Genomic DNA, 25,383 nt, shown 5'->3' with positions numbered 1-25,383 from the left:
TATTGTGTATCATTATTTTATGCTTTAACTATTGGAAAAATAGCAGACCGAGTGCCGCGCTTCGAGCTTGTAGATCTGCTATTTTTGAAAAATCTTGAAAATTAGAATTTTGAACCGATTCTATAAGTGTCTTTTGAATCCTTCTAAGATTTTGAGAAAAACCCTATGTTTCTATGTCAGCAATCTGGCCAGCCATCGTCAAAGAAAAGGTCCTTTTCACTTAACTGGAGCTCAGTTAGTCTGTTCTTGAGAGACTACTATGTCAGTGGTTCTCAAACTTTTTCATGTGAAGGACCCCCAAAATGATATGTATTTGGCCACGGACCCCCATCTCAAAATATCTAGTTCCAGGGACCACCCAGAAGCAAAATTTGAGTTACAAACGTTCGCTTTTAAAAAATACATATATTCAAAGATTTGCACACATTTTCACGACTTTTTCAAAAATAGCAGATCTACAAGCTCGCAGCGCGGCACTCGGTGCCGCGCTGTGAGCTTGTATATCTGCTATTTTTTCACTGGTTAAAGCATTCAATAATTCTAGGCCTAAATGGGTTAATGTCTTCGTCTGTTGATGAAGAGCGCTCTTATATACCAAACATCACCAGGAATGCTGGTCCCTCATTGGCTGTAGTGTCAACTACATACATACATACATTCCCAGAATCCCAGCAATTTAAGGGCTACGGTCTTCAAAAAACCCAGTCAACCTACATACAGGTACATACCCAGCCAATTACAGTACTATTACAGTACAAGTAATTAATGCAATATCACGTATACATACTGATAATCCACTTGGCTGGCCTATTGAAAACACTTTAAAACCCTTTGTATCAATCTTGTTTGCATAGTTATTGCACTGTAGGCAGCATGGGTCTCTCTTCATGATGTTATGTGACTTTAGTGACCCCTGCTGGGGCATATTTCTAGGGCATATTATGTCCTATCTGTAATATAGCTTCTGATAGCTACACAGTACACACACACACCATGCACGGATGCACGCGCACACGCACGCGCGCACACACACACACACACACACACACACACACACACACACACACACAGCGACTGAGTGACACAGCAGCACAATGTATGAATGATCCATTTGTCTAATAGGCTGGACTGTTCTCTGTTGTTTATGCCAGTGTTTCTCAAAAGTGGACACACACACACACACACACACACACACACACACACACACACACACGTTAATACAGCATCATTCTCCCTGGGTCTGAAATAAAGTTTGAATGAATGAATGAATGAATGAATGAATGAATGAACAAATTAATTAATTAATGAATTAATTAATTAATGTTTACGTTGGCTATTAAAAAATAACAGATGTACAAGCTCATAGCGTGTTGTGAACTTGTACATCTGATATTGTTTTATTTTTCATTTAAAAATCTTTTTTTTTTAACAAAGATCTTCTGGGGGTCCCTGGCTGGCACAAAATACTTTCAGATGGTGGTCTGCGACCAAAATACATATTAATTTGGGGGTCCTTGTCATGAACCATTTGTTGTTGCCATGTCTCTACAGGCCAGAGATTATCTGATCAGTATTGATCCCATCAATAAGAGCCATCTGGAGACCATTCAGAGCAGTCTGTTCGTCATCTCTCTGGACCCAGCCAAGCCGTCTGCCACCCCACACGACTACACACAGGTACAGCACGCACGCACGCACACACACACACACGCAGAAATATCCGTGGAAATGAATGATCGAGAACCACATTTTCTTTGATAATTAGTTGTATTAGTCTTTTTTATATCAATGAGTCAATGTGATTTTCTTTAGATCTATGTTTTATAAGCAACTAAATCGATTAGCACAGTTAACAACGTAAGCCCTATTGTACAGATTGGACACAATTGCATTTTATTTATTTGACCATTTGACCATGACCATACATGTAATCTAGATAGCTTTTGTTTTACATGTATTCTTGTTTTTTACTGAATAGCTGCTACAGTAGGTCGACCTAGCCTCGCGTAGCCAGGCTTACTCATCTGCGAAGAGAAAAGCCTGGTGACAATATGAGTCAGAGACGGGTCTAGGAATTAGCTGAATAGCTGAATTTTCCCGGAAGTTGTATTTTTTCCACAGTGCAGTGTCCCTGCAAATGTATTCCCCGTTGGAAAAAAATCTAGTCTAAGTCTCCTGCTCCGTCGGTTGCACTCGCAAATAAACAATATACAAACAAAAACATTGATTCAGGCGATGTTATACCAATTAAGAGTGAGTTAAGAGCTACAATCTATTTTTGCTGGGGAAGGTAAACAGACCCTCACCGCATGACGTGACTTCTGTTAAACGCAGCACTTCTGCTAGAAATGTTGGAACCAAGCGGAAGTTATATTGTGGCCAGGGTGAGGTCTACCTATGTTTTTCTTAGATGACTATTTCTATGCATTTGATGTATTGATGTATTACCTTGCTTATTGTTAAGTCGCTCTCGATTAAGAGCATCTGCTAAATGCCTAAATTGTAAATTGTTAATTTGGGGGTCCTTGATATGAAAAGGTTTGAGAATCACAGTTTCTAAGAGAAGAGCTTTGTGTCTTTGTGACCTGCAGATAACCCAGCAGGCCATGACAGGTGATCCTACCCTCCGATGGGGAGACAAGTCCTACAACAGCCTGTGTTTCTCCAACGGTACATTTGGATCCAACTGCGACGTGAGTACATGACGCGTTGGCTGCATGCATTTATGTTACAGTACTTTATGCCAGGGGTCTTCAACAGGGGGGGCTCAGAGTTACAACAAAATGTTCTGAGATAGGATTTTTTATTTTTGAGATTAGAGGCATCCAGTGCTCGAGCACGCAGGGTGCAAAGACGGAGTCGATTCAAACTTTACTCACTGCAGCCCAGAAGGCAAAATCATTACTCAGTTAGGATATGTTGTATGTTTTGTTTCCCCCATGCTTTCTTCTTCTAGCCAGGGACCCACAAGCCCAAAAGCACAAGGAATATGGTTAAACCTGTGACGTCTTGCCGTACTTTTTATTTCTGTTTTATCTATTAGTTTGGTCATCAAGGTCCACAGAATGAGAGGTCTGCTCCGGAAACATCACGAAAAAAAATGTTTTGCAAAAACAAATGCTTGCAGTGGATTCAGAATCATGAAGAACCCCTAGTTTGACCCCTCACATGCTACTTAAAGCACATTCTTTTCTTTTTAAAATATTTTTTTCTATTCCTGTATAATATAAGTCAATGGGACAGTGAATATACAAATGGCCTAAACTTTTTTCCGGCAGAGCAGACCTCTCATTCTGTGGACCTTAATGACCAAACTAATAGATAAAAACAGAAATAAAAAGTACGGCATGACATCACAGGTCATCTCCCATTCTGGGCTTGTGGGTCCCTGGCTATTCTCATCTGTTTTTGTTTCTATATTGTTGTTTTTGTCTCATGTTTTCATTTTTGACCCAGAAGAGATATGATGGTTTACACGGTGCATGAAAATCACAGTGTTTAAGAAGGGTAGAGAAGGGTCCTTACAGGTGGACAACCAACGGTGCACATGTGTATATGTTAAATATGATGAAGTACAATGTAGTGTCTCTTGCTCTATTTAAAAAAAAAAAAAAAAAGTTGGTCACAAAAAAAAATTAAAGTTTATTTTTTTTTAAATTCTATTAACCACTTGAACCCTAGCATCTCATTTGTCGAACATAGAGGATCTACAAGCTCTCAATGCCTTACGATGTGAGCTTTTTAAGATCTGCGACATGCACCGCTGTGCGTCAAAGTATGAATCAGGGGTCCTCAGAGTTACCACAGGGGGGCCAAATCTTTGTGCGATAACATCGGTCGAAAATAGCAGATCCACAAGCTCACAACGCTTCTCAGGGCTTGTAGATCTTCTATTTTCAGCAAAGAGGTTTGGTGGGGAGGGGAAAAAGAGCAGACCAAGTACAGAGGGAAAGGTCAAGTTTGCTTAGTATTGACGGTTTAAGTGGTTAAATGTGACAATTAACTTGAATGCAACATGACAGTGCTGTCAAACACGCCTATGAAGCTATGAGTTTAAACTGCAACACAATTGTATACAACAAGGGTCTTCAACAGGGGGTCTGGGACCCCTAGGGGGTCCTCAGAGTTACTACAGGGGGGCCTCCAAATCTTTGTGTGATAGAAAGAAAAAAAAATCTCCCTTTTAGACAGATTCTTAACCAGAGTCTGAGAACTTTAGCCAAAAAATAGCAGATCTACAAGTTCACAAGGCCTCGCAGCGCGAGGCGTTGTGAACTTGTAGATCGGCTATTTTCGGTAAAGAGGTTTGGTGTAGAGGGGAGGAGTATTGACAGTTCACGTGGTTAAATAACTGAAAATGGACATAAAAAATTACATAAATCCCAAATGCACTAATGATTGTGCTGTCAAACAACGAAACTACAGTATATGGAATCTATGACACGGTTGTGGGGGTCCCTCCCTGCTTCATCTATTTCTCAACTAAGGGGTCCTTGGCCTGAAAACGTTGAAGACCCCTGGTATGCAATATATATGTAGTGGGGGTCCCTGCCTCTTCTCTCCCTCACCTTGGTCCTTGAAGAGCCCTGGTACAGTGTATTAATGTAGTGTGTTGCGTTGCAGCATGCACCATACGATGCCATGGTTCTGGTGTCTCTGTGCTACTATGTGGACCAACAGCTGAAGGCAACGGATGGAATGTGGAAGGTAAGTTCAGATTAGCTCTTATTTACCATTATGTGCCATAATTCACCCTACCCATTTAGAACGGGTACACATTATTGTGTATCATTATTTTATGTTTTAACTATTGAAAAATAGCAGATATACAAGCTCACAAGCTTGTAGATCTGCTATTTTTGGAAAAATCGTGAAAATTTGAATTTTGACCCGGTTCTATAAGTGTCTTTTGAATCCTTCTAAGGTTTTTAGAAAAGCCTATATTTCTATGTCAGCAATCTGGCTATAGCCATCGTGAAAGAAAAGGTCCTTTTCACTTAACTGGAGCTCAGTTAGTCTGTTCTTGTCAGTGGTTCTCAAACCTTTTCATGTGAAGGACCCCCAACATGATATTTATTTGGCCACGGACACCCATCTCAAAATATCTAGTTCCAGGGACCACCCAGAAGCAAAATTTGAGTTACAAACGTTCGCTTTGAAAATACATATATTCAAAGATTTGCACACATTTTCAAAAATCCATGGTTAAAGCATAAAATAATGATACGCAATAATGTGTACCCCTTCTAAATGGGTTAAAGGAGTAGTTCACCCCCCAAATGACTTTTTTCCTATTGATTACTCATGCCATGGAGACTTGAGTTCAATAATATCTTTTTTTGTATATGTCACATTCCTTAGACAAAAATTTGATTACAGTGCATTTCCCCTCATTGATTCCGGATGGAGACCCAAATGCTTTTGGGTCCCCATCAGGAATCAATGAGGGTAAAGTTATTGTAATAACATTTTTGTATTAGGAATGTCAAAACCCCAAAGATATTATTGAACTCAAGTCTCCATGGCATGAGTAATCGATAGGAAAAAAAGTCATTTTAATATTAATATAACCACTCCTTTAATATTTACAAAAAAAGATATTTACAATATGGTGACATTAGGTTCACATCAGGTTCAAGATTTTAATTGTTATTACACAAGAGTAAACAAGTAAGGTTTTTTGTGAGCATAGTTGTGCTGTAGCTCAAGTTAGTTAGTCGTCAGCGCCCTCTGGTGGTATACAACCAGACCTCATTACAATAGTTTTGCATTAGCTTTGCACCTCAAACTACTAACCCAGATAAGCTGGCAAACCTTGCTAACGTACCTGGACTATTTAGATATTGTCCAGCATATGATATTATGTTGTTTACTGTTGGGCTTTTTTAATTTGTCAGTCCAAACTATAGAGTTGCAGACGGGGGTTCTGAAAAAGAACAAAATCAGTCACTGTACTTGTCACAGCTGAATTCAGGAGAGATAATACAAAGTGGTTAACGGTCTCTACGTGTGTGTGTGTGTGTGTGTGTGTGTGTGTGTGTGTGTGTGTGTGTGTGGACAGGGCACAGACACAGTGAGGCCCATGGCGTTCCCAGAGGAGCTGGTTTTCACCGTGGACGACGCGGCCAGGAGAGACATCAGCCATGCCAAGCAGCACTACCTGGAGACTGTGAGAGAGCCACACACACACACACACACACACACACACACACACACACACACACACACACACACACACACACACACACACACACACACACACACACAGAGAGAGAGAGAGAGACATGCAGAGAATGTTAGCGAGGCAGGGCCTAAAATTTCTAAAAAGGCCTATTGGTGGAAATATCGAAAATAGCCGACCTCCAAGCTGTGAGCTTGGAGGTCGGCTATTTTCATTGCGTGATACCACACTGAACTAAGCATAATCAAGTGAATAGAGGGTATGCGCGTGACATCATCATCATCATCATACCTGGAAGTTATGCAGGAACGCCTAGTACTGAGTGGCAAAAAAAAACTACTTTCTGGCTTTGACAGCCCATACATTCGAACAGAAAAGTCCTATCTGATTGCATTAAACAACATTAAACAACGTTAAACTCACTTTGCCACTCGATTTGCCACTCGATAAGCCATTCACTTTATGCATGCGCATACCCTCTATACTGGAGATGTGGCGTAACGGCATGGATTTCTACTCAGAGAGGGCAATTCTTTCAAGATAAGATTCTGCGTTCAAGTTCAGGAGAGTTTGGACAAGGCAAATCTCTTGAATGCTGCCTTCAGGTATGACATGGAAAGGAGGCATTCGCATTTCTTTCACCATAGTGAAAACTGCATTCATGGCATGGAGAGGACACTTTTTACAGACGGATAAAAGGGCAGGGCTCAAGCCCCCTTTAATGTCTATGTCTGTGTGTGCCTGCACACACACGCACACACCCGCACGCACACATTTCAATTTCTTTATTTGAGACCACATTTACAAGGGGCACAAATATATTTTTTTCAGTTGCTTCTGATGTTCCACACACTGGAAACAACATGTGTCTCAGTGCTTGAATCCAAACAAGTCCAGAATGCATACAGAATGTAGACAACACATGCTCATCATTGGTCATACGCTTCCATCCACCATATTACCAACACTAAAAGAATAAGAAGTGACAATTTAAGGGACTTTAGAGACCCCCCCCCCCCCCCCCAAAAAAAAAGAGACCATTACTACATCAAAAGTAATCAACAAACTATACTATAAAACTGGTCAAACATTGTCAAATAATATAAGAAAGAGGCAAATGAGAGGGGTTGTGAGCTTGCAACTCCTACAATTTCAAGTGATTGTCAGGGTGGGCTGTCCCCAGTTCAAATATGGTTATTTTGGCAGTTCAAATATGGTTATTTTGGGGGTTGAGAACCACTGTGCTACACTACAACAGACCAAGGTTGTAGGTTGTTGTGAGGTTGTAGAACAGATATTTCCGGCACAGGGCCAAGTATAAATCAGTCAATACAACGCCATCAATGCCTGCCAAAATACATCTTTGTCGACTAAATCAACTGTTGAATTAGTCGACTAAAATCTAGACTGAAAATGAAAACATTTGAGATGACTAAAATAAATGGTAAATGGTGCATTTATATAGCGCTTTTAGTCAAAGCGCTTTAGATAGATTGTGCATTACATTCACCCATTCACGCACACATTCATACACCGGTGGCGGAGGAAACCATGCAAGGCACCAACCTGCTCACCGGGAGCAATGTGGGGTTCAGAGTCTTGCCCAAGGACCCTTCGACATTAACTCAGGGGGAGCCCGGATTCGAACTGGGAACCCTTCTGGAACCCTTCGTGATCTAATAACGGTTTCTCTACCCCTGAGCTATGCCGCCTCCCAAAATAAACTCAATGGGGATTAATTCAAAAGGCTATGACTAAAAGACAACATCAGAATCTGCTGTCAACATTCAAAGCCTGTCACACAAAATGACGTCATCCGCAGCTTCTGAAACGCATCACCCCGAATTAGAGTTCGGAAAGCTGCACGTCGAAAAGTCGGAACTCTCCGACGAAAGGTTCGGTGGTCGGAGACAGTATGGACAGGCCTTAAAGAGGTGGTGCCATAGTTTTGTACTTTTTCTGTTTTTCATGTGTCTAGGAGGTTGAAAGTACATCATTGGACCCCCTGGTGTGTTTTTATGAGCAATTATGTATTCTCTTGCTATTTGTTTGTTTTCTCTTGGAGGCTGCCACCTTGTGGTCAAAAGTGTCAGTTAAAAACACAGATACTTTTACATCACAGAATCAACTCCTCCCCTAATTACCATTCACCCAACACTGTGGGGTGTGGCTAACTTCAGCTGGGTCACCACCCACCATGACATCCATGCATACTTAATGAACTGGGGGTGTGGCCACATAAAAACGCAATTCTAACTCTTTTTGTAAACTTTTTTGGAAAAAATCTTCCTCCTAGTATAATCATAATACCTGATAATCATGTTTTAGAGGGGGGAAAAATCATGGCACCACCTCTTTAACACTGCCTCTCATTGTCCTGTGTGGCCGTACAGACCCAGGACCTGCAGGTGGTGTGCCGTGCCTTCACCTCGTTTGGAAAAGCTGAGGTCAAACAGAGGAAGCTCCACCCCGACACCTTTGTTCAGCTGGCCATGCAGCTGGCCTACTACACCATCCATGGAAGGTACCGGACACAACGCGTTTGCCTGTTTGTTTGTTTTTGTGCCTTTTGCCCCTTTTCCTCCCCCAATATAGTCGTTATGACAATTAATTCCTCCCCACACACATTTGGTAACATGTCCTTGGTTCGAACTCCCTTTGGTCCGACCACCTAACCCTAACCCTAACCTCAGTAAAACTATGCCTAAGCCTAACCTCAGTAAAACTAACGCTGGTTAGTAGCTAACCTGCCGACGGAGTTCGGACCAACGGGAGTTCGAACCATGGCGCAGTCCCCCCACACATTTACGTGTGTTGCGACTGCTGTATCCTATTCTCTCAGTAAGTTAAGTATCCTGTTGTGTCTCCTCTTCCTCTTGTCTCCCAGGCCTGCCAGCTGCTATGAGACGGCGATGACCCGCCGCTTCTATCACGGGAGAACAGAGACCATGAGGCCTTGCACGGCGGAGGCTGTGACCTGGTGCCAGGCCATGCTGGACCCCACGTGCACCGTAAGTCACTCAACGCGACTTCTTTGTGCCGCGGACCCTCAAATTGATTTGCAATTTGTCCGCCGACCCCCATCTGAAAATGTGTTTTTTTTTAGGAACTACCCCACCCCCCAGAAGAGAAGATTTGTGTTAATAGTTGATAGCAAAAATAGCAGATGTTTTGTGCAGCACTCTGAGCTGGTAGATCTGCTATTTTTTTTAATGGACAAAGTGGGTTAAAATGAGTGTGATGCCTTATTAACACATTTTGCAATCCAGCTATTCCAGCCGTCAGATTCCTCAGGCTGGTTCATGTATTTCATCGAACTTCCAGATCCAGTTTTGCCTCCCATGCGCGTCAACTGGCCCAGTCCCCAAAAAAAGCAACCGGAGACAAAACGCTAGAGGCAGTAAGGGCAGTCAGGGTGGGTCTTCACTCAGTAGAACCAGTATTTCAATTAGGCCTAGCTTTAACTATTGAAAAATAGCAGATATAGGCCTACAAGCTTGTAGATCTGCTATTTTTGAAGAATCATGAAAATCTTTGCAAATATTTGAATATCTCATTTTTAAAGGGAACGTTTGTAACTCAAATAGTTTGTTCTGGGGGGTCCCTGATAGAATATTTTGAGATGGGCTTCCATGGCCAAATACATGTCATTTTGGGGGTCCTTCACATGAAAAGGTTTGAGAACCACTGACATAGTAGTCTCTCAAGAACAAAATAACTGAGCTCCAGTTAAGTGAAAAGGACCTTTTCTTTGACGATGGCTAGCCAGATTGCTGACATAGAAACATAGTTTTTTAAAGAAAAACCTTAGAGGGATTCAAAAGACACTTATAGAATCGGGTCAAAATTGTAATTTTCACGATCTTTCAAAAATAGCAGATCTACAAGCTCACAGCGCGGCACTCGGTGCCGCGCTGTGAGCTTGTATATCTGCTATTTTTCAATAGTTAAAGCATTCAATAATTCTAGGCCTAAATGGGTTCATTTAACGTACGTTGCGTTGTGGTTGTTCTTTGTTTCCCCCCTCTCTTTCAGGCTGATGCCAGGAGGAGAGCTCTGCTGCTGGCCTTCAACAAACACAACAAACTGATGGCCGAAGCCCAGAACGGACAGGGTCAGTTACTATTGTGTTACTGTGTTTCTCTGTACAGCACTGATACCAGGCCTGGGAGTTTCATCATTTTTGCTTTTTCGACGGCACATCATTTCGACTAAGGGTTAGGGTTAGGTTTTAAGGTTAGGTTTAGGCATAGTTTTACTGAGGTTTAGGTTTAGGTTTAGGCATATTGGTTAACATCCACCAGGTTAACAGTCACCCGCTTCGAAAAGATGAGCCGTCAAATGGATGCTACTGTATGTCGAAATGATGACACGCTCCCCCTCAAGATACCGTTTAGGGCAGGGGTCTTCAACAGGGGGTGACCCATAGGGGGTCCTCAGAGTTACTACAGGGGGTCCTCCAATCCTTTTTATATTAACAACTTGTGTCCATATTCTCAGAACTGTAGCCAAAAATAGCCGATCTACAAGCTCGCAACGCCTCGCGCTGCAAGGCGTTGTGAGCTTGTAGATCGGCTATTTTCGGCAAAGAGGTTTGGTGTAGAGGGGAAAAAGAGCAGACTAAGGTCAGAGTAAGGTCAGTCACGTTTATTAGGTAATGACAGCTCAAGTGGTTAAATATCTGAGAACACAAATTGACATGAATCTTAAATACACTGATGATTGTGCTGTCAAACGATGAAACTAATGGAATCTATGAAAAAGTTGTGGGGGTCCCTGCTTCATCTCTCGCTCAACTAAGGGGTCCTTGGCCTGAAAACGTTGAAGACCCCTGGTTTAGGGAGTACCAGCTGCCTTGCCCATAATTCACGGGTAGAGGGCAAGGCTAATGGGTAAGGCACTGGCAAGAAAGGGCCTTACATGTGTGGTATTAACCACTATAGGCGCCCGTGTAGTACGTGTTTTCATGTGTATGTTTGTGTAGGGGTGGGAGGTAGGGCTGTGTGTGTGTGTGTGTGTGTGTGTGTGTGTGTGTGTGTGTGTGTGTGTGTGTGTGTGTGTGTGTGTGTGTGTGTGTGTGTGTGTGTGTGTGTGTGTGTGTGTGTGTGTGTGTGTGTGTGTGTGTGTCTGTGTGTGTGTGTGTGTGTGTGTGTGTGTGTGTGCGTGTGTGTGTGCTCTACTTGTGAAGGACAGTTCCAGTGTCTCACATCAACAGAGTCATGTTGTTCCCAGGGTTTGACAGACACCTGCTAGGCCTGGCCTTGATTGCTGGGGAGGAGGGAATCCCCACGCCAGACATATTCCTGGATCCACTGTTTGCCAGGAGGTACAGTAACACTCATACCTGTCAGATATACACAAAACACACCACACTGTGCATTGTACTGTTCGCTTTAGGCATATCTGTGCGGTGGAACTGGATGCTCTGACATACACCGAAAGTTGTCTGTTTTCTTTTTGAGCGGTGGTGACATCGTCTCCTATACATGGCTATATATGTACCTTTTCTGACCACACATGTTAAGGGAGGGGCGCTGTTGTTCAGATTCACACCCACACGCGCCTGCACGCACGCACGCACACACACGCAGCCTCCACCGCTCAGTTCACACGAGTGTGATTTTTTTGTTTGTTTTTAGCTGCATTTCCACGCACAACCAAGCATGAAATGAAGTGTCTTTGTTCTATTGGATCTCTTCTCCACTAGTCCCTCCCTAACATTTTAAGTTTAGTTTTGATTTGTTGACAAAATTGTCAATATATTCACAACGCACACATTTAGTTAGTCATCATAGCTTAGTTATTCATTTGTTTTTGTCAGTGAAAAAAGGTAGTTGACGAACACTTTTAGTCAACTAAATTAATGTATGTGACTTACGTTACCTGTTAATTTTGTCAACTCAAAACTGACAAATAACTTTTGGCGACTTTATTTTTTTTATAAATCAGACATTACAATGCCATGAACGCCTGACAACGTACGTTTTAGTTGACTGAATCAGCTGTAGTTTTAGTTGACTAAAATCTCATGATATCTTGTCAACTAAAACCAGTCTAAATCATTTCAGATTACTAAAATGGGATCAAAACTAATCAGACCCAGGGACGTGCAGAGAATGTTAGAGAGGCAGCGGCTGACATTTCTAAAAGGGCCTTTTTGGTGAAAATATCTAAAATAGCCGACCTCCAAGCTCACAATGTGTTGTGAGCTTGGAGGTCGGCTATTTTCGGTGCTTGATACCACACTAAACTAAGCATAATTAAGTCATCAATACTGGAGATGTGGCGTAACGGCATGGATTTCTACACAGAGAGGGCAATTCTTTCAACATAAGATGCTGCATTCAATTTCAGGAGAGTTTGGACAAGGCAATTCTCTTGAATGCTGCCTTCAGGTATGGCATGGAAATGGAGGCATTTGCATTTCTTTCACCATAGTGAAAACAGCATTCATGGTCTGGAGAGGGCACTTTTTACAGACGGGTAAAAGGGCAGGGGCTCAAGCTCCCTTTGATGTCTATGTGTGCACGTGCCTGATCAGCCCTGCATGTGTGTTGTGTTCTACAGTGGAGGTGGGGGTAACTTTGTGCTGTCCTCCAGTCTGGTGGGTTACACCACAGTCCTGGGCGCCGTAGCTCCCATGGTGCACCAGGGTTACGGCGTCTTCTACCGCATCAGGGACGACAGGTGAGTTGGACTGACTTAGCACCCTGAGTCCATTAGGGATGGGACGATATGAAAATGTCACGTCACAATTATTTTTGACCAGTCCAGTTACTGTAGCCCTTCATTTGAATCCTTTTGGGGATGTTGATGTTTTCAGTTGTCAATTTGGTCAAACGAAATTGGTTGAACAGAACTCATATTTTGGGACCACGTTCCATTGTCCACAATGGTTTGTTATGCAGGCTCAGACATGTGACCACGTCAGTCATGTGATCCAAGATGGCCGCGGTGTGAATATGGTCAATAACAATCATCCTTCCATAAAGTTCCCTATTAGGGGCTTGGCTGACTCTGCCTGACTATGCATTCTTCTGCCTACACATGTCCTAGTAGCAGTGAATGGGGAAGGCGATTAATGTCACATGGTTCTCTTGTTTGGCCTGGCAAGAAGTGGCGCTCATTGGTCAAGATTAGCAGGACACTTAAAGGGGAAGACCACCCATTTTCATTGATTTTGGGGTTTGTATTGTAAAGTAACCCCCAAAAATCAATCCTCCAGTTCTAGGCAACACAGAAGGGGAGGAACTTTTTTCCTATTTCCACACAACTCCTCTAAGTTATATTAATGACATAGTTCAATATTGAAAATGGGTGGTCTTTAGATAAGAGCTTAGATCGGGCCTAAAAAAAGTGAGCCCGGCCCAACCCACCCCACAGAACGGCAGACCGAGCTCGGCCCAAAGTCCGATACATAATTGTATCGGACTTCCCGTCGGGCTCGGGCTGAATTTCTAAGCTCTAGTGGTCTTCACCTTTAATGAAACGAAAAATAGGACAAAAAAGCACCCCTCTAGGTGTGATTTTTTAAATAAGAAACATTGAATTAGTAAAAATAGAAGATGCACACGCTCACTCTGTTGTGTGAGCTTGTGGATTCGTAATTTTCACTAGTTTGGGTCCCGGGGAGATATCAAATGAGTCGTTTGGGTCTTGAGCTAAAACGTTTAGGAATCAGTGCATTAGAATACAGTAGATATTCTTGCTCAGTTGAACTGCACCAACACATTCTCTACATCTAACCTCTCTGTCTTTGACTCCAGGATCGTGGTTTCGGTCACGGCGTGGAAGTCGGAACGCCAGACGGACGCGGAGCGCTTCTTCCAGAACCTGTGCACCTCCTTCCAGGATATCCTACACCTCGCCACCACCTCACAGCTGTGAACCCACCATGCTGGCTTGCGGTGGACATTTTTGTCATGTTCTTTCCCGCGGACAATGCAAACGAGCGGACAGTAATATTACCGAAAACACAAATAAAGCTAAAGCTAGACCAATGGTTCCATTTGTACACTCACTCGGGCCTTTTCCACCGGCAAAGAACCGGTTCCAGAACCAGTGCCGTTTCAACTTTCTTGGAAACTTGGTTCGTTCTTGCGAACCGGCTTGCGTTTCCACAAGATTGAACCATGATTGAACCAGAGGAACCAAGGATTTTGTGGTTCCCGTTCGGAACCAACTTTTACGGTCCAGAACCAACTCCGGTTCTCGGTGGAAAAGCACACCTCCGGTTCATCCCATAGGCGGGTAAAAGAACCAGAACCGGTTCTTTGCCGGTGGAAAAGGCCCCAGAGTTATGGGGGTCGTATAAAATAAAATAAAACTAGCTTGAGAACCACTGTGCTAAGTGGTCTCCTAATGTGTCGTAGTAAATCAGTGTCATATGTACTCTGGAGAAAACCAGGAGACTGACATTCAGTAATTGGATGAATATATTATTATTATTATTCAAATGAAATAAATAAAAATGTTTTAGAAAAGGATGCTGGCTACAACAGACTGGTAAAACATGTTCAGTAGCCTTGAGCCTCCTCAGGAGGAACAGTCTGCTCTGTCCCTTTTTGTAGACACTAGACAGCCTCTGTGTTGTATCTCCACACATTGGGGCCTTTTACACCAAAAGAACCTTGGTTCAAGAACCGGCTTGTGTTTCCACCAGATTGAACCAGAGGAACCAAGGATTTTGTGGTTCCCGTTCCGAACCAACTTTTACGGTTCAGAACCAACTCTGTTCTCGGTGGAAAAGCTCAGCTCTGGTTCATCCCATAGGCGAGAGAAAGAACCAGAACTGGTTCTTTACTGGTCGAAAAGTGCCCATTGAGACTCTTTCCAAAGGGCCAACATGCACAATATCAGCACCCTGACTCGGTTTGGCCAGAATGGAACAGAGCCTTCATTTGTATAATTGGTAAGGTGTGTGAATAGAGTAAGGGAGGCTCAATTTCTTTCCAATATGACTGCTGCTGTGCAACAACTTAAACCCCAGCCTTTAAAACCCCTGCTGTTTCCTGCGAACGCTTTCCCTACAATACGGATATTGTGGCCAGTACGGTATTACTGTGAGTTTATGCAACTGACCATGCTTTCAGTCTACTGGCCTTTTGTTTTTGGCCTTGAACTTGGAAGTAATCTCGTTTAATGTTGAGCACAGATCAATGCAAAGGTGCAGCATGGCTGCATCCAACGATTTATGTCTTATAGTTTTACCTTGATTTTATTTCAATTTGTTGCAGACGTTTCTTACTAATGTACTAACTTTAATCAAATCAGTGATTTGAATGTATAGTGTGTTTTGATTCTAACCCAGATGACAGGTTTTCTTTACAACTTGGTGAAATGTTTTTACAGTATTAATTTGTGTTAGCTGAGCTACTGTAAAGCTGACAAGCATTCTCATGAATGTCAAAAAGGATGTCAGAGCAGACACTGTTTGGATATTCTCCTGCTGTATGTTTTAATATGTAGGAACGGACTCCTCGAGACAGGTGCATTTATGGCATATGGTCTCTCCTCTTCACTGATAATAGTTGTATATTTACATACCTCAGTGTAATTGGTATCGGTATCTGTGGAAAATAACATCCAAAGATCCTGGTAACTCACTCAGTTTAACACTCATCTCCTCCATGATGTTAGATTCATTATTTAACTTGATCTACTGGAACTCTTAGCTTGAACATTTTATTCTACATTGTATGCCTTTTTAAATAACCACCATGGCTGTAATAACGGAGGCTATAATATTGAATTTACTTCCGCCAGGACTGACACCAGATTTGGTGAATGTTATGCTATACTTCGGCACACCACTGTATCGTAGAACGATGTGCAGTGGTCTGTTCTGCAATACATCTCACTACTGTGACACTTAAACCCACAAGCCTATGGATCTTTTATTTCCTGCGAAAGCTTTTAACAGAAAAGAGACTAGTATAGAGCCAGCCCTGACGGACTTCGGTCAAATATATAGCGTTTATTTAGCTAAACTTCTATAGAAGCATGAAAAATTAGACTGCAGACACATATTTTGATGTAGGCCAGTCTACATGTTCAAAGTAACTAAGCAAGAAACCTAACCCTCTCTGTTGTTTTGTAGTTAATGGAATCATAAACACTTATTTAGCTTTCCGGATTCCAGACAGAAATTAATAAGAGACTGTACTACTGAGGTTTGTTTTTATTATTTTAAAATTGGAAAATCGTTATACAATCAAATAGGAAGCTGTTGTTCGTATCAACAGAAAATGGCATTGGCAGGAATTGGAACAGGGTATGAATGTAGTGACAAATAAAATAATAAAAGTGCTTCATGTGTCCGACCTTCTTTATTGTGTCTATAGTACGAATGCGTATGAAAATAAAACCCTGGGTACCGGAGCTAAGTCTACAGTAACTAGGAGCTAAGTGAACAGTGGCGGCTCCTCCATGGGCGATGTGGTCGCATCGGAAAACAAGGAAGTGCTGATCAAATAGAATCCATTTTCTGATACTGCGTTACTTCTCGCCTCAAATGTTTTGAAAAACATTCTTGAGAGCAACGTTTAGTTGTAAATGACGCTGTGTTTGCTTACATGGCTGACATGTTGGATACAGCAATAAATTCACACAGTGCACCCTGAGTGCAGCAGCTGCTCTGAGCCTTTGATTAGGCAGCGGTCGATTATAGAGCGGAGCGGTCATTATTCTCCTATAATTCACAGCTGATTTTAGCGCTTGACCAATCAGAATCAAGCATTCAACCAAGCCAGGTAATATGTACTGTAGGTATGGAGATCACAGTGGCATTCTTACCAAGTTCAAAATAGTGATCTTGTTTATATTCAGAACGGGTACACATTATTGTGTATCATTATTGCATGCTTTAACTATTGAACAATAGCAGATATACAAGCTCACGGTGCAGCGTTGCGAGCTTGTAGATTGCTATTTTTGAAAAATCGTGAAAATTTGAATTTTGACCCGATTCTATAAGTGTCTTTTGAATCCTTCTAAGGTTTTTTGAAAACCCTATGTTTCTATGTCAGCAATCTGGCTGGCCATCGTCAAAGGAAAGGTCCTTTTCACTTGAACTGGAGCTCAGTTAGTCTGTTCTTGAGAGACTACTATGTCAGTGGTTCTCAAACCTTTGAATTTGCCCATTGACATTACAAACGTTTGCTTTAAAAATACATATGTTCAAAGATTTGCACTTCATTTTCATGACTTTTTCAAAAATAGCAGATCTACAAAGCATTCAATAATTCTAGGCCTAAATGGGTTATAAAACTATTTATAAATAAATAATGATCTTGAAGAAGACAGATCAGCAATTCATTGTATTCAAATTCCAGTAGACTCACCTTTTTATCCAAACTGACCGTCTTATTGACAATATTTTGATCTCTTCAAAATTACAATTTTAACATATCTGGTTTGCTTTCTTTGGTGCAGACAAAACAGTCAGCATGTTGATGAAGACATTGAAACTTAAATGTTTCTCTGATGATGACCCATCATCATCATCTAGGTGTCTTTAGTTTTGTTATGAGCTTTTCATATTGTAATCAACACTGACTGCAGTCATGCTTGTAAATGAATTCCGTCCTTGTCCCTTTTATGCCCATATCTGGAGATCCCTGTCCTGATGTCATTAATATTAAGCCCATATATGGGAATATCCATATCTGGGAATGCCCATATGTATGGTCAAGACAGAATTAATTTGCAATTCGAGACCGACGACTATCATCGCCTCGATCTTCATATTATGAAGATCACAACACTGACCTCATCAAACCCTGGATATCCATACATGGAGACAACTGGATCGTCACCTAGATCTCCATATATGGAGCTGGTCAATACCTCTACATCTGACCTCATGGACTCACCAGTCACTTTATTGGGTATGCCTGTGCCACTTCATAATAATGCACATTTCTAATCAATGCATTCAGGCATGCACATTAGAAGAACTGCTGCGGTTGAAACCAACTAGGGATGTTCCTAGCGACTAATTTCACTGACGTGTACACGACAATTTTGAAACCGAATATTCGGATATCCGAAAATTAATTGATGAATTTATTTATTGACATTAACATGCAGAAAATAGCCAAAATTTAGCACATTTTTATCTATTAGGCTAAACCTCATTTGAAAAAGATATCAAGAGCATATGAAAGCCTTTTAATATTGTTTATACTATTGGAATCTGCTCCAAAATAATTGATTACATCACCAGTGAAAGTAGGTCAAATACCAATTAAGTCCCAAGCGCAGCGCACCGCAGCGCAGCTGGGCTGGCTGGACTCGTCTCGTCTCGTGAAGCGACCTGCTCATCTCTCAGTCAATGTTACTTTAAACCATTATGTATGGCATTCGCAGCCAACTTATGATTGAGACTACTTTCTCCATGTTCTCACCTCAAAATGGATTATTCTTCAGATGAGCGGATCACACTGATGCAGCAGGCAATAGCCTACTCGAGCAGAGGTATTAACGAGTGAGTCACATCCAGTCGCCTTTATTGGATTTGATTTCTCCATCAAAGCACTCAGACAAACTTCTCATCGTAGCAAGTTTTAAGAGTAATGAATGATGAATGATGCTCAATCACTCAATGTGGGGCTACTCATGTAATGTTGAAGCAGCAGAAAGACAGACAGACAGCCTGCTGCTGCTGCCGTGCACCCGCTGTGGGTCATCGTGACCACTTACCAGTGTGACAGTCAGGCTCCGCAAATCACCCATGCCCATGGTAATTCTTAAGTTGCTTATTTTACTTGTTAAAGCAACCTTTTATTATAAAGAAATGACATTAATATGGGTGCAAGATGCACATGTTGAATAAAGTTCATATCTCAATAATTAAAAATATATTTAATAGAATAACCGAATTTTATTTACAAACCGAATAGTGGGATCAGCCCCGTTTAGTCGGATAACCGAATAATCGCGCACATCCCTAAAACCAACCATCAGAATGTTGAAGGTAGGCGATTTAAGATACGTTGCATGTGGCCTGAAGTAACTTAACAACAGCTTCTCCCCTGTATGAATCTTCAAATCTTCAGACGTGCATTTTGATCAAAGCCATTTGCCAGAAACGGCAACTAAAAGTTTATCTTTAGAGTCCTCGTGTGCGTCCACAAACTCAGGGCTTGCCCCGTGTGTGAGTCCTACTCATGTGTTTCTTTAGATGGGATTTGAGACTCCAGCTTTTGCTACAAAGTGTACAAGGAAAGGGCCTTGTATGAATACTCATGTGTCCATTTAGATGACTACTTTGACCAAAGCCTTTACCACAAACCGTACAAGTATAGGGCTTTTCTCCTGTGTGAGTCCTCATGTGGTAATTTAGATGACCCTGGTGATGACATCTTTTACCACAAACCGTACACATAAAGGTCTTTTTCTGTGTGGAGTGAGTTTGTTTTGATATCTTCAGATCCTGGGACAGCCTCTTGTGTGATTTCAATGAGTTTAAAGTTGACGGACGCCACTCATCACTGTCTTCAGAGCACTGTGTAGAGAGGAGCTGGTCATCTCTTGTTGGTTGTGATGTTCCACAGTCCTCTATGTCAGCTTGTATATTCATGTATTGGGTTGAGGTGCTGGCCACAGGCTCAGTCTCTCTACCTTCACCTTTCACTTCTAGTAATGTCAAAGTCGACCCATCAGCCTCCTCTGGTCTGTGAAGAAGCTCCTGCTGTTCCTCTTTAATGTGTGGAGGTTCTGGTTCCTCCTGGACCAGACTGGGGCTCCTCTCCTGCTGTTCAGGTGAAACCTCCTCTTTACACACAGGGAGTTGCAGGAAGCCTAGGCAAAAGAGAAAATGAGAGGAAACCATTAACCTTTCTTCAGGAAGTGTTTCCTCGGTTGAAAATGTTCATTTTCCAAAGCATCAGTCTATCCTCTTTCATCAAAGGCATTGTTATTGGCTACAACCTTTCTAATTTACCAATACACTTTGACTGTTTTTGTTGTTGTTGTTGTTGTTGTTGTTGTCTTCTTATTTTTCAATTACACCCAAAAAAACAGAACTTTGAATATTCTGTTGATTTTCGTGGTCTGGGGGTTCCTGAATTATTTGCCTCAGAAAAGTGTTGTGATTGGTCCCTGGACTTTGATGTATGAACTGTCACTATACCAATGATGATATGACAATGATGCTTATTATGTGAAGCTGTGCATAGTGAGCATAACAGTTTTTTTTACCCACAATGTATTCATGGCATGAAGTGAATACAGATCAACTGCACTAAAAATAAAACTGCAGGAACACTATGGCCTCCGTATTTCAGTCCTTGAGCAAACATGGGGTTCAGGTTTTATTATATCAAATGTTCCACTTGGTGATGCCCTGAAGAAAGCTGAGGGAGCTGGAAGGAAGCAGCTCAGTCTGAGGATGTTAGAAATCTTACACTGCAGCAAGCAGCAAATATTCTTCGGGAAGATGTTGAGAAATGCAAAAAGCTAAGCATTCAACTGAGATCTCCATCACATCTGCAAATGACATGGTTCCTGAATCCCTATTCAACTATGTTGCTTGATGACACGAAACCAAAAAGGTGGAAGAGTCATTGTTGACCAAACAACCACTGAGAAAGCTACAATCATGTCACAGCACATCCTACTGCATGTCATAACTCTGGCCACGCACCGTTGTACTAATGAAACATAACTCTGGCCACGCACCGTTGTACTAATGAAACATAACCCTGGCCACGCACCGTTGTACTAATGAAACATAACTCTGGCCACGCACAGTTGTACTAATGAAACATAACTCCGGCCACAGACCTTTGTACTAATGAAACATAACTCCGGCCACGCTCCGTTGTACTAATGAAACATAACTCTGGCCATGCACCATTGTACTAATGAAACATAACTCTGGCCATGCAGGCATGCACCATTGTACTAATGAAACATAACTCTGGCCATGCACCATTGTACTAATGAAACATAACTCTGGCCATGCACCATTGTACTAATGAAACATAACTCTGGCCATGCAGGCATGCACTATTGTACTAATGAAACATAACTCTGGCCATGCACCATTGTAAAAATGGTAAATGGTAAAATGGTAAATGGTGCATTTATATAGCAATTTTAATCCAAAGCGCTTTACATAGATTGTGCATTACATTCACCCATTCACACACACATTCATACACCGGTGGCGGAGGAAACCATGCAAGGCACCAACCAGCTCACCGGGAGCAATGTGGGGTTCAGAGTCTTGCCCAAGGACCCTTCGACATTAACTCAGGGGGAGCCCGGATTCGAACTGGGAACCCTTCGGGATTTATACCCTTCGTGCTCTAATACCAGTTTCTCTACCCCTGAGCTATGCTGCCCCACATTGTACTAATGAAACATAACTCTGGCCATGCACCGTTGTACTAATGAAACATAACTCTGGCCATGCACCATTGTACTAATGAAACATAACTCTGGCCATGCACCGTTGTACTAATGAAACATAACTCTGGCCATGCACCATTGTACTAATGAAACATAACTCTGGCCATGCACCTTTGTACTAATGAAACATAACTCTGGCCATGCACCGTTGTACTAATGAAACATAACGCATGGCACTGCGCAACAGTGCCCTGTGGTCACTAGGACTGTCAACGAATATTCTATATCCGAATATTCCTTCGAATGTTAAAAAGAAAAGAATATTCAACTATAAAAAATTAAGCTTCGAATTAAACAAAATATTAAAAAAATTGCATGGAACGTTAAAAGGCGGCTTGTCTGATGAAGCAGGAGTCTCCCCTCCGCATGCAAATGCGAGCCAATCTACAAGTCCACAATGCGTCGCTGATGCAACACGTTGTGGGCTTGTAGATTAGTGGTAATAGTTTGCCACACCGCCATACATTCGCTGCAAGTTGCCTGTGACCGTCTCCGTCTGCCTCACAGACAGACAGACAGAGAGACTCTGCCTCGGAGTCGGTATGGCTTTAGTTTAGACTTGCAGTTTCTCAGTACGTTTAATTACACAAAGTCACTTTAATTGATTCAAAATGATAACAAGTCCAGTTGCAACGGGCCATTCATTTGGTATAGTGAAGGCAGACAGTTTACGAGACTCAACCACTGAACAATTACGCATGGATTATTGTCCATCACTGTAAAGGTAAAACTCCCTCCATGTCACATTTCTCTTGTAGCCCAACTTAATTTGATTTAAACAAAAAAACTAATCCATTTTACTATTAGAAAATTGCATTAAATGTGCGATTTCTGTGTTAACTCTAATGGCTTTTAGCAGGCGTTTCCCCTTCAAAGCGTGACGTCAGCACCAAGGTCAGCACCAGGAAGTTGCTGAGTGGGCGGGCCTGAATAGGTCTAATTCACCGTTTGTCAGCCTTCTGATTGGTCCCTGAGACTCCCTGACTGGCCAACCAGAAAAATACATTCACTTTTTGCAAGCGGGGGTGGAGTTCTGCAGTCGGAGAAAGTGGGAGCCGTCTTTCACCGGCTGTCCGCACTGCGGAGCACGGCCAGGCCGCTCGCGACCATAGCGTTTGCGATCATTGTATAAATAATACAATAATAAGCTTCAACAGACTAGTTCACATGGACCTTATCAATGGTCTAACTTGTTACGTTTGGGTACATATATTTTAAATGGGCAGAATTACGAAAAGCCAGCCTATTATGTGAGGAGAACAGATTATAGTTCTCCTCTTCCTACCCAAGATGCAATGCGCGATTTCTATTCTCTCTCTGATCCAGAGGATTAAACTAATTAAAACATATATTTTCGGGGGGAAATTACTGTTTTGCTATGTAATTACTGTACCTTTTTCTTCCCTTTTTATTAATATCACGTAGATGTGTTTTTTTTGGTACTTTATATAGCTGTAATGAGGCTATGAAGGAAAAAAATCCCATCCACTTCCACTATAAAAGAATCTGCAATAGTGATTCTGTCCCACTGGGATTAAACAAATTAAAACATATATTTTCGGGGAAACCCCCTGTTTTGCAATGTAACTACTGTACCTTTGTCTTCCCTTTTTATTAATATCACCTAGATGTTTTTCCTTTGGTACTTTAAATTGCAATAATGAGGCTATGAAAAAAAAAAAATCCCATTCACTGCCACTATAAAAACAATCTGCCCAGGGTTAATGTCCCATCATAGTAACAGGGCAGAATGGGGCGGGATTTGCAAAAGCCTGAATTGCACCTGTTTATGCTGAAGTTGAACGGGACTAGCCTGGCTCCAGCCAATAGACCCGCCCACTCTCTGAGTGAACTGCATCTCTTGGTCTGGATGTGTCATATGACGCGTCTCTTGATACGGTGTCTTGGCGAACCGAGTCAACCGCAGCACTCAGAGAGTGGGAGGGTCGACGGAAGTGTAGTCTTCTTGTGATTGGGGATTTCAAATTTGAAATCCCCTCCCCTTGTCAATCAAATAGAACGGAGACACGTTCAGACTCAAGCCCCAGCGTCGAGTCGGAAATCAGGCTAGAACGGGACAGGGAGACAAACTGACACACAAAGCTAGCCGCAAATTGCAACACTAGATTTTTTTTAATCGGTTGAATCTAGGGTTGCAATACCTCCCATAGGCAATGCATCAAAACAGTTGTTTGCTATCTGATTGTATTAACATGTCTATGGTAGGTTTTTATGAAACAAACACTATGCAGATAGAAAGAGAATACTTCAAGCTTTCCATACAGCCCCAATATTGGTGAGTTTGACGTTGTTTAATACAATCAGACAGCAAAAAACTGTTTTGATGCATTGGCTGCCTGTGGGATTTATTGCAACCCTAGATTCAACCGATTAAAAAAAAATCTAGTGTTGCAATTTGCGGCTCACACTCACACACACACACACACACACACACACACACACACACACACACACACACACAGTACTACATTCCCAGTTGACATGGTTGATGGTTGGTGAGTGACCAGTTAAACATAGGCAGCAAACATGGGTGTACAAACCGAATTCGGTCACGTTCAAATCTGTGTGTCGCCGTTTTCTGTGATGCTCCAGGTTGTCTTGTCTCTCCAGCAGAGTTTCGAGTGTCTCCATCTCTCTCTGGAAGAGGTTGCACATGAACTCCTCCACAGCAGCGAGACGCTCGTTGACAACCCATGATATCTCCTCTCCCACCGACGTCAGCTGTTCATGCATCAACAGCCGTAGAGACTCCATTTGAAACACTTTACCTCGAGACATTTTCCACCGTGCTTTTTGTTGTTCAGCAGTCAGCACCGTGGGGGAAAAAACTACAACCCCTTACCTTACTTCCGGGTCGACGTGGTTCAAGCATGCGCAAATAAAGGAATCGAGCACTGTTGCCTAAATGCCTTTTGCCCCCTGGTGGAGGAAGTGTGTAACTGTTACTGAAGAAGATGTAACCCACAGAGAGAGACAACACTTGACAGCTTGTAGATCTGCTCTTAAAAAAAAAAGCTTTATGTTCAGTTTGATTTGATTTATTCATTTGATGTATATTTATTAGGCCTATAGGCCTAGCCCGATTAGTTTACTGTAGCAGCTACTCTCCTGGGTCTCAAAACAACTTTACAACTAAACATTTTATACATTCTATAAATAAAACAACACTATCTCTCTTCGTTTTTTATTAATAACTGTTAAAATGTTAATAGCCTATTGTATTTTCTATGCGTATAGAAATAAGCATAGGCCTATGAATAGCCTATTATGCTATAGGCCACTCAATCCAACTCGCCAAATCAACTTGCTAGGACACCTCGCCAATGAGCAGGGTTGTCAACATTGGACTGTCAGTCGAGGAGAATCCAGGAGATTTATTTTTAGGGGGAGCGCGGAACTCCCCAACAGGGGTCTGGTGGTCCTCCCCCCCAAACTTCTTAACATAGGCCTATATATATTTTCCTGTGTTCTGTTGAATTTTGTGCATGTTTGATACTTTTATCAGGCTTGCTTTACTAGCATGGGTACAATTTCAGCCTTAAAATGCCAAATGTAGGTGTACAGATTTGCAGATTTGATGACTGAAGCAAAGTAAGACATCCTTAATAATGACTTATCATCTGGGGGTCCTCCCCCAGAAAATATGTATCATAGTAGATGTAATTGCCAATCATCCTGGCAAATCCAGGAGCATTGACAAGCCTGCCCAATGAGCGTGGACAATTTAAACAAAGGCGGGAAGGTGCTTATCAGTGATGGGTAGG

At 42.0% G+C, this 25,383-nt stretch overlaps 1 protein-coding gene across 1 annotated transcript in view; it reads left to right on the top strand.

The window, feature by feature from the left end:
• The window catches only part of LOC308296246 (peroxisomal carnitine O-octanoyltransferase-like), a 30,554-nt gene extending 14,112 nt beyond the window's left edge, over positions 1–16,442 (top strand). Inside the window, exons 7-16 of the mRNA XM_080739435.1 lie at positions 1,552–1,677; positions 2,592–2,693; positions 4,624–4,707; positions 6,062–6,169; positions 8,575–8,705; positions 9,069–9,192; positions 10,217–10,295; positions 11,414–11,507; positions 12,749–12,868; positions 13,948–16,442. Coding sequence (XP_080595561.1) covers positions 1,552–1,677; positions 2,592–2,693; positions 4,624–4,707; positions 6,062–6,169; positions 8,575–8,705; positions 9,069–9,192; positions 10,217–10,295; positions 11,414–11,507; positions 12,749–12,868; positions 13,948–14,068 — 1,089 coding nt within the window. The 3' untranslated portion in view covers positions 14,069–16,442. The remainder of the gene's footprint in view (positions 1–1,551; positions 1,678–2,591; positions 2,694–4,623; positions 4,708–6,061; positions 6,170–8,574; positions 8,706–9,068; positions 9,193–10,216; positions 10,296–11,413; positions 11,508–12,748; positions 12,869–13,947) is intronic.
• The last annotated feature ends 8,941 nt before the right edge of the window (positions 16,443–25,383 follow it).

This window comes from Nannobrachium achirus, assembly GCF_963921795.1.
Source record: "Nannobrachium achirus genome assembly, chromosome: 2".
Lineage (NCBI taxonomy): Eukaryota > Metazoa > Chordata > Actinopteri > Myctophiformes > Myctophidae > Nannobrachium > Nannobrachium achirus.
The sequence above is the reverse complement of the archived record's forward strand: the minus strand, read 5'-3'. Positions and strand labels throughout refer to the sequence as shown.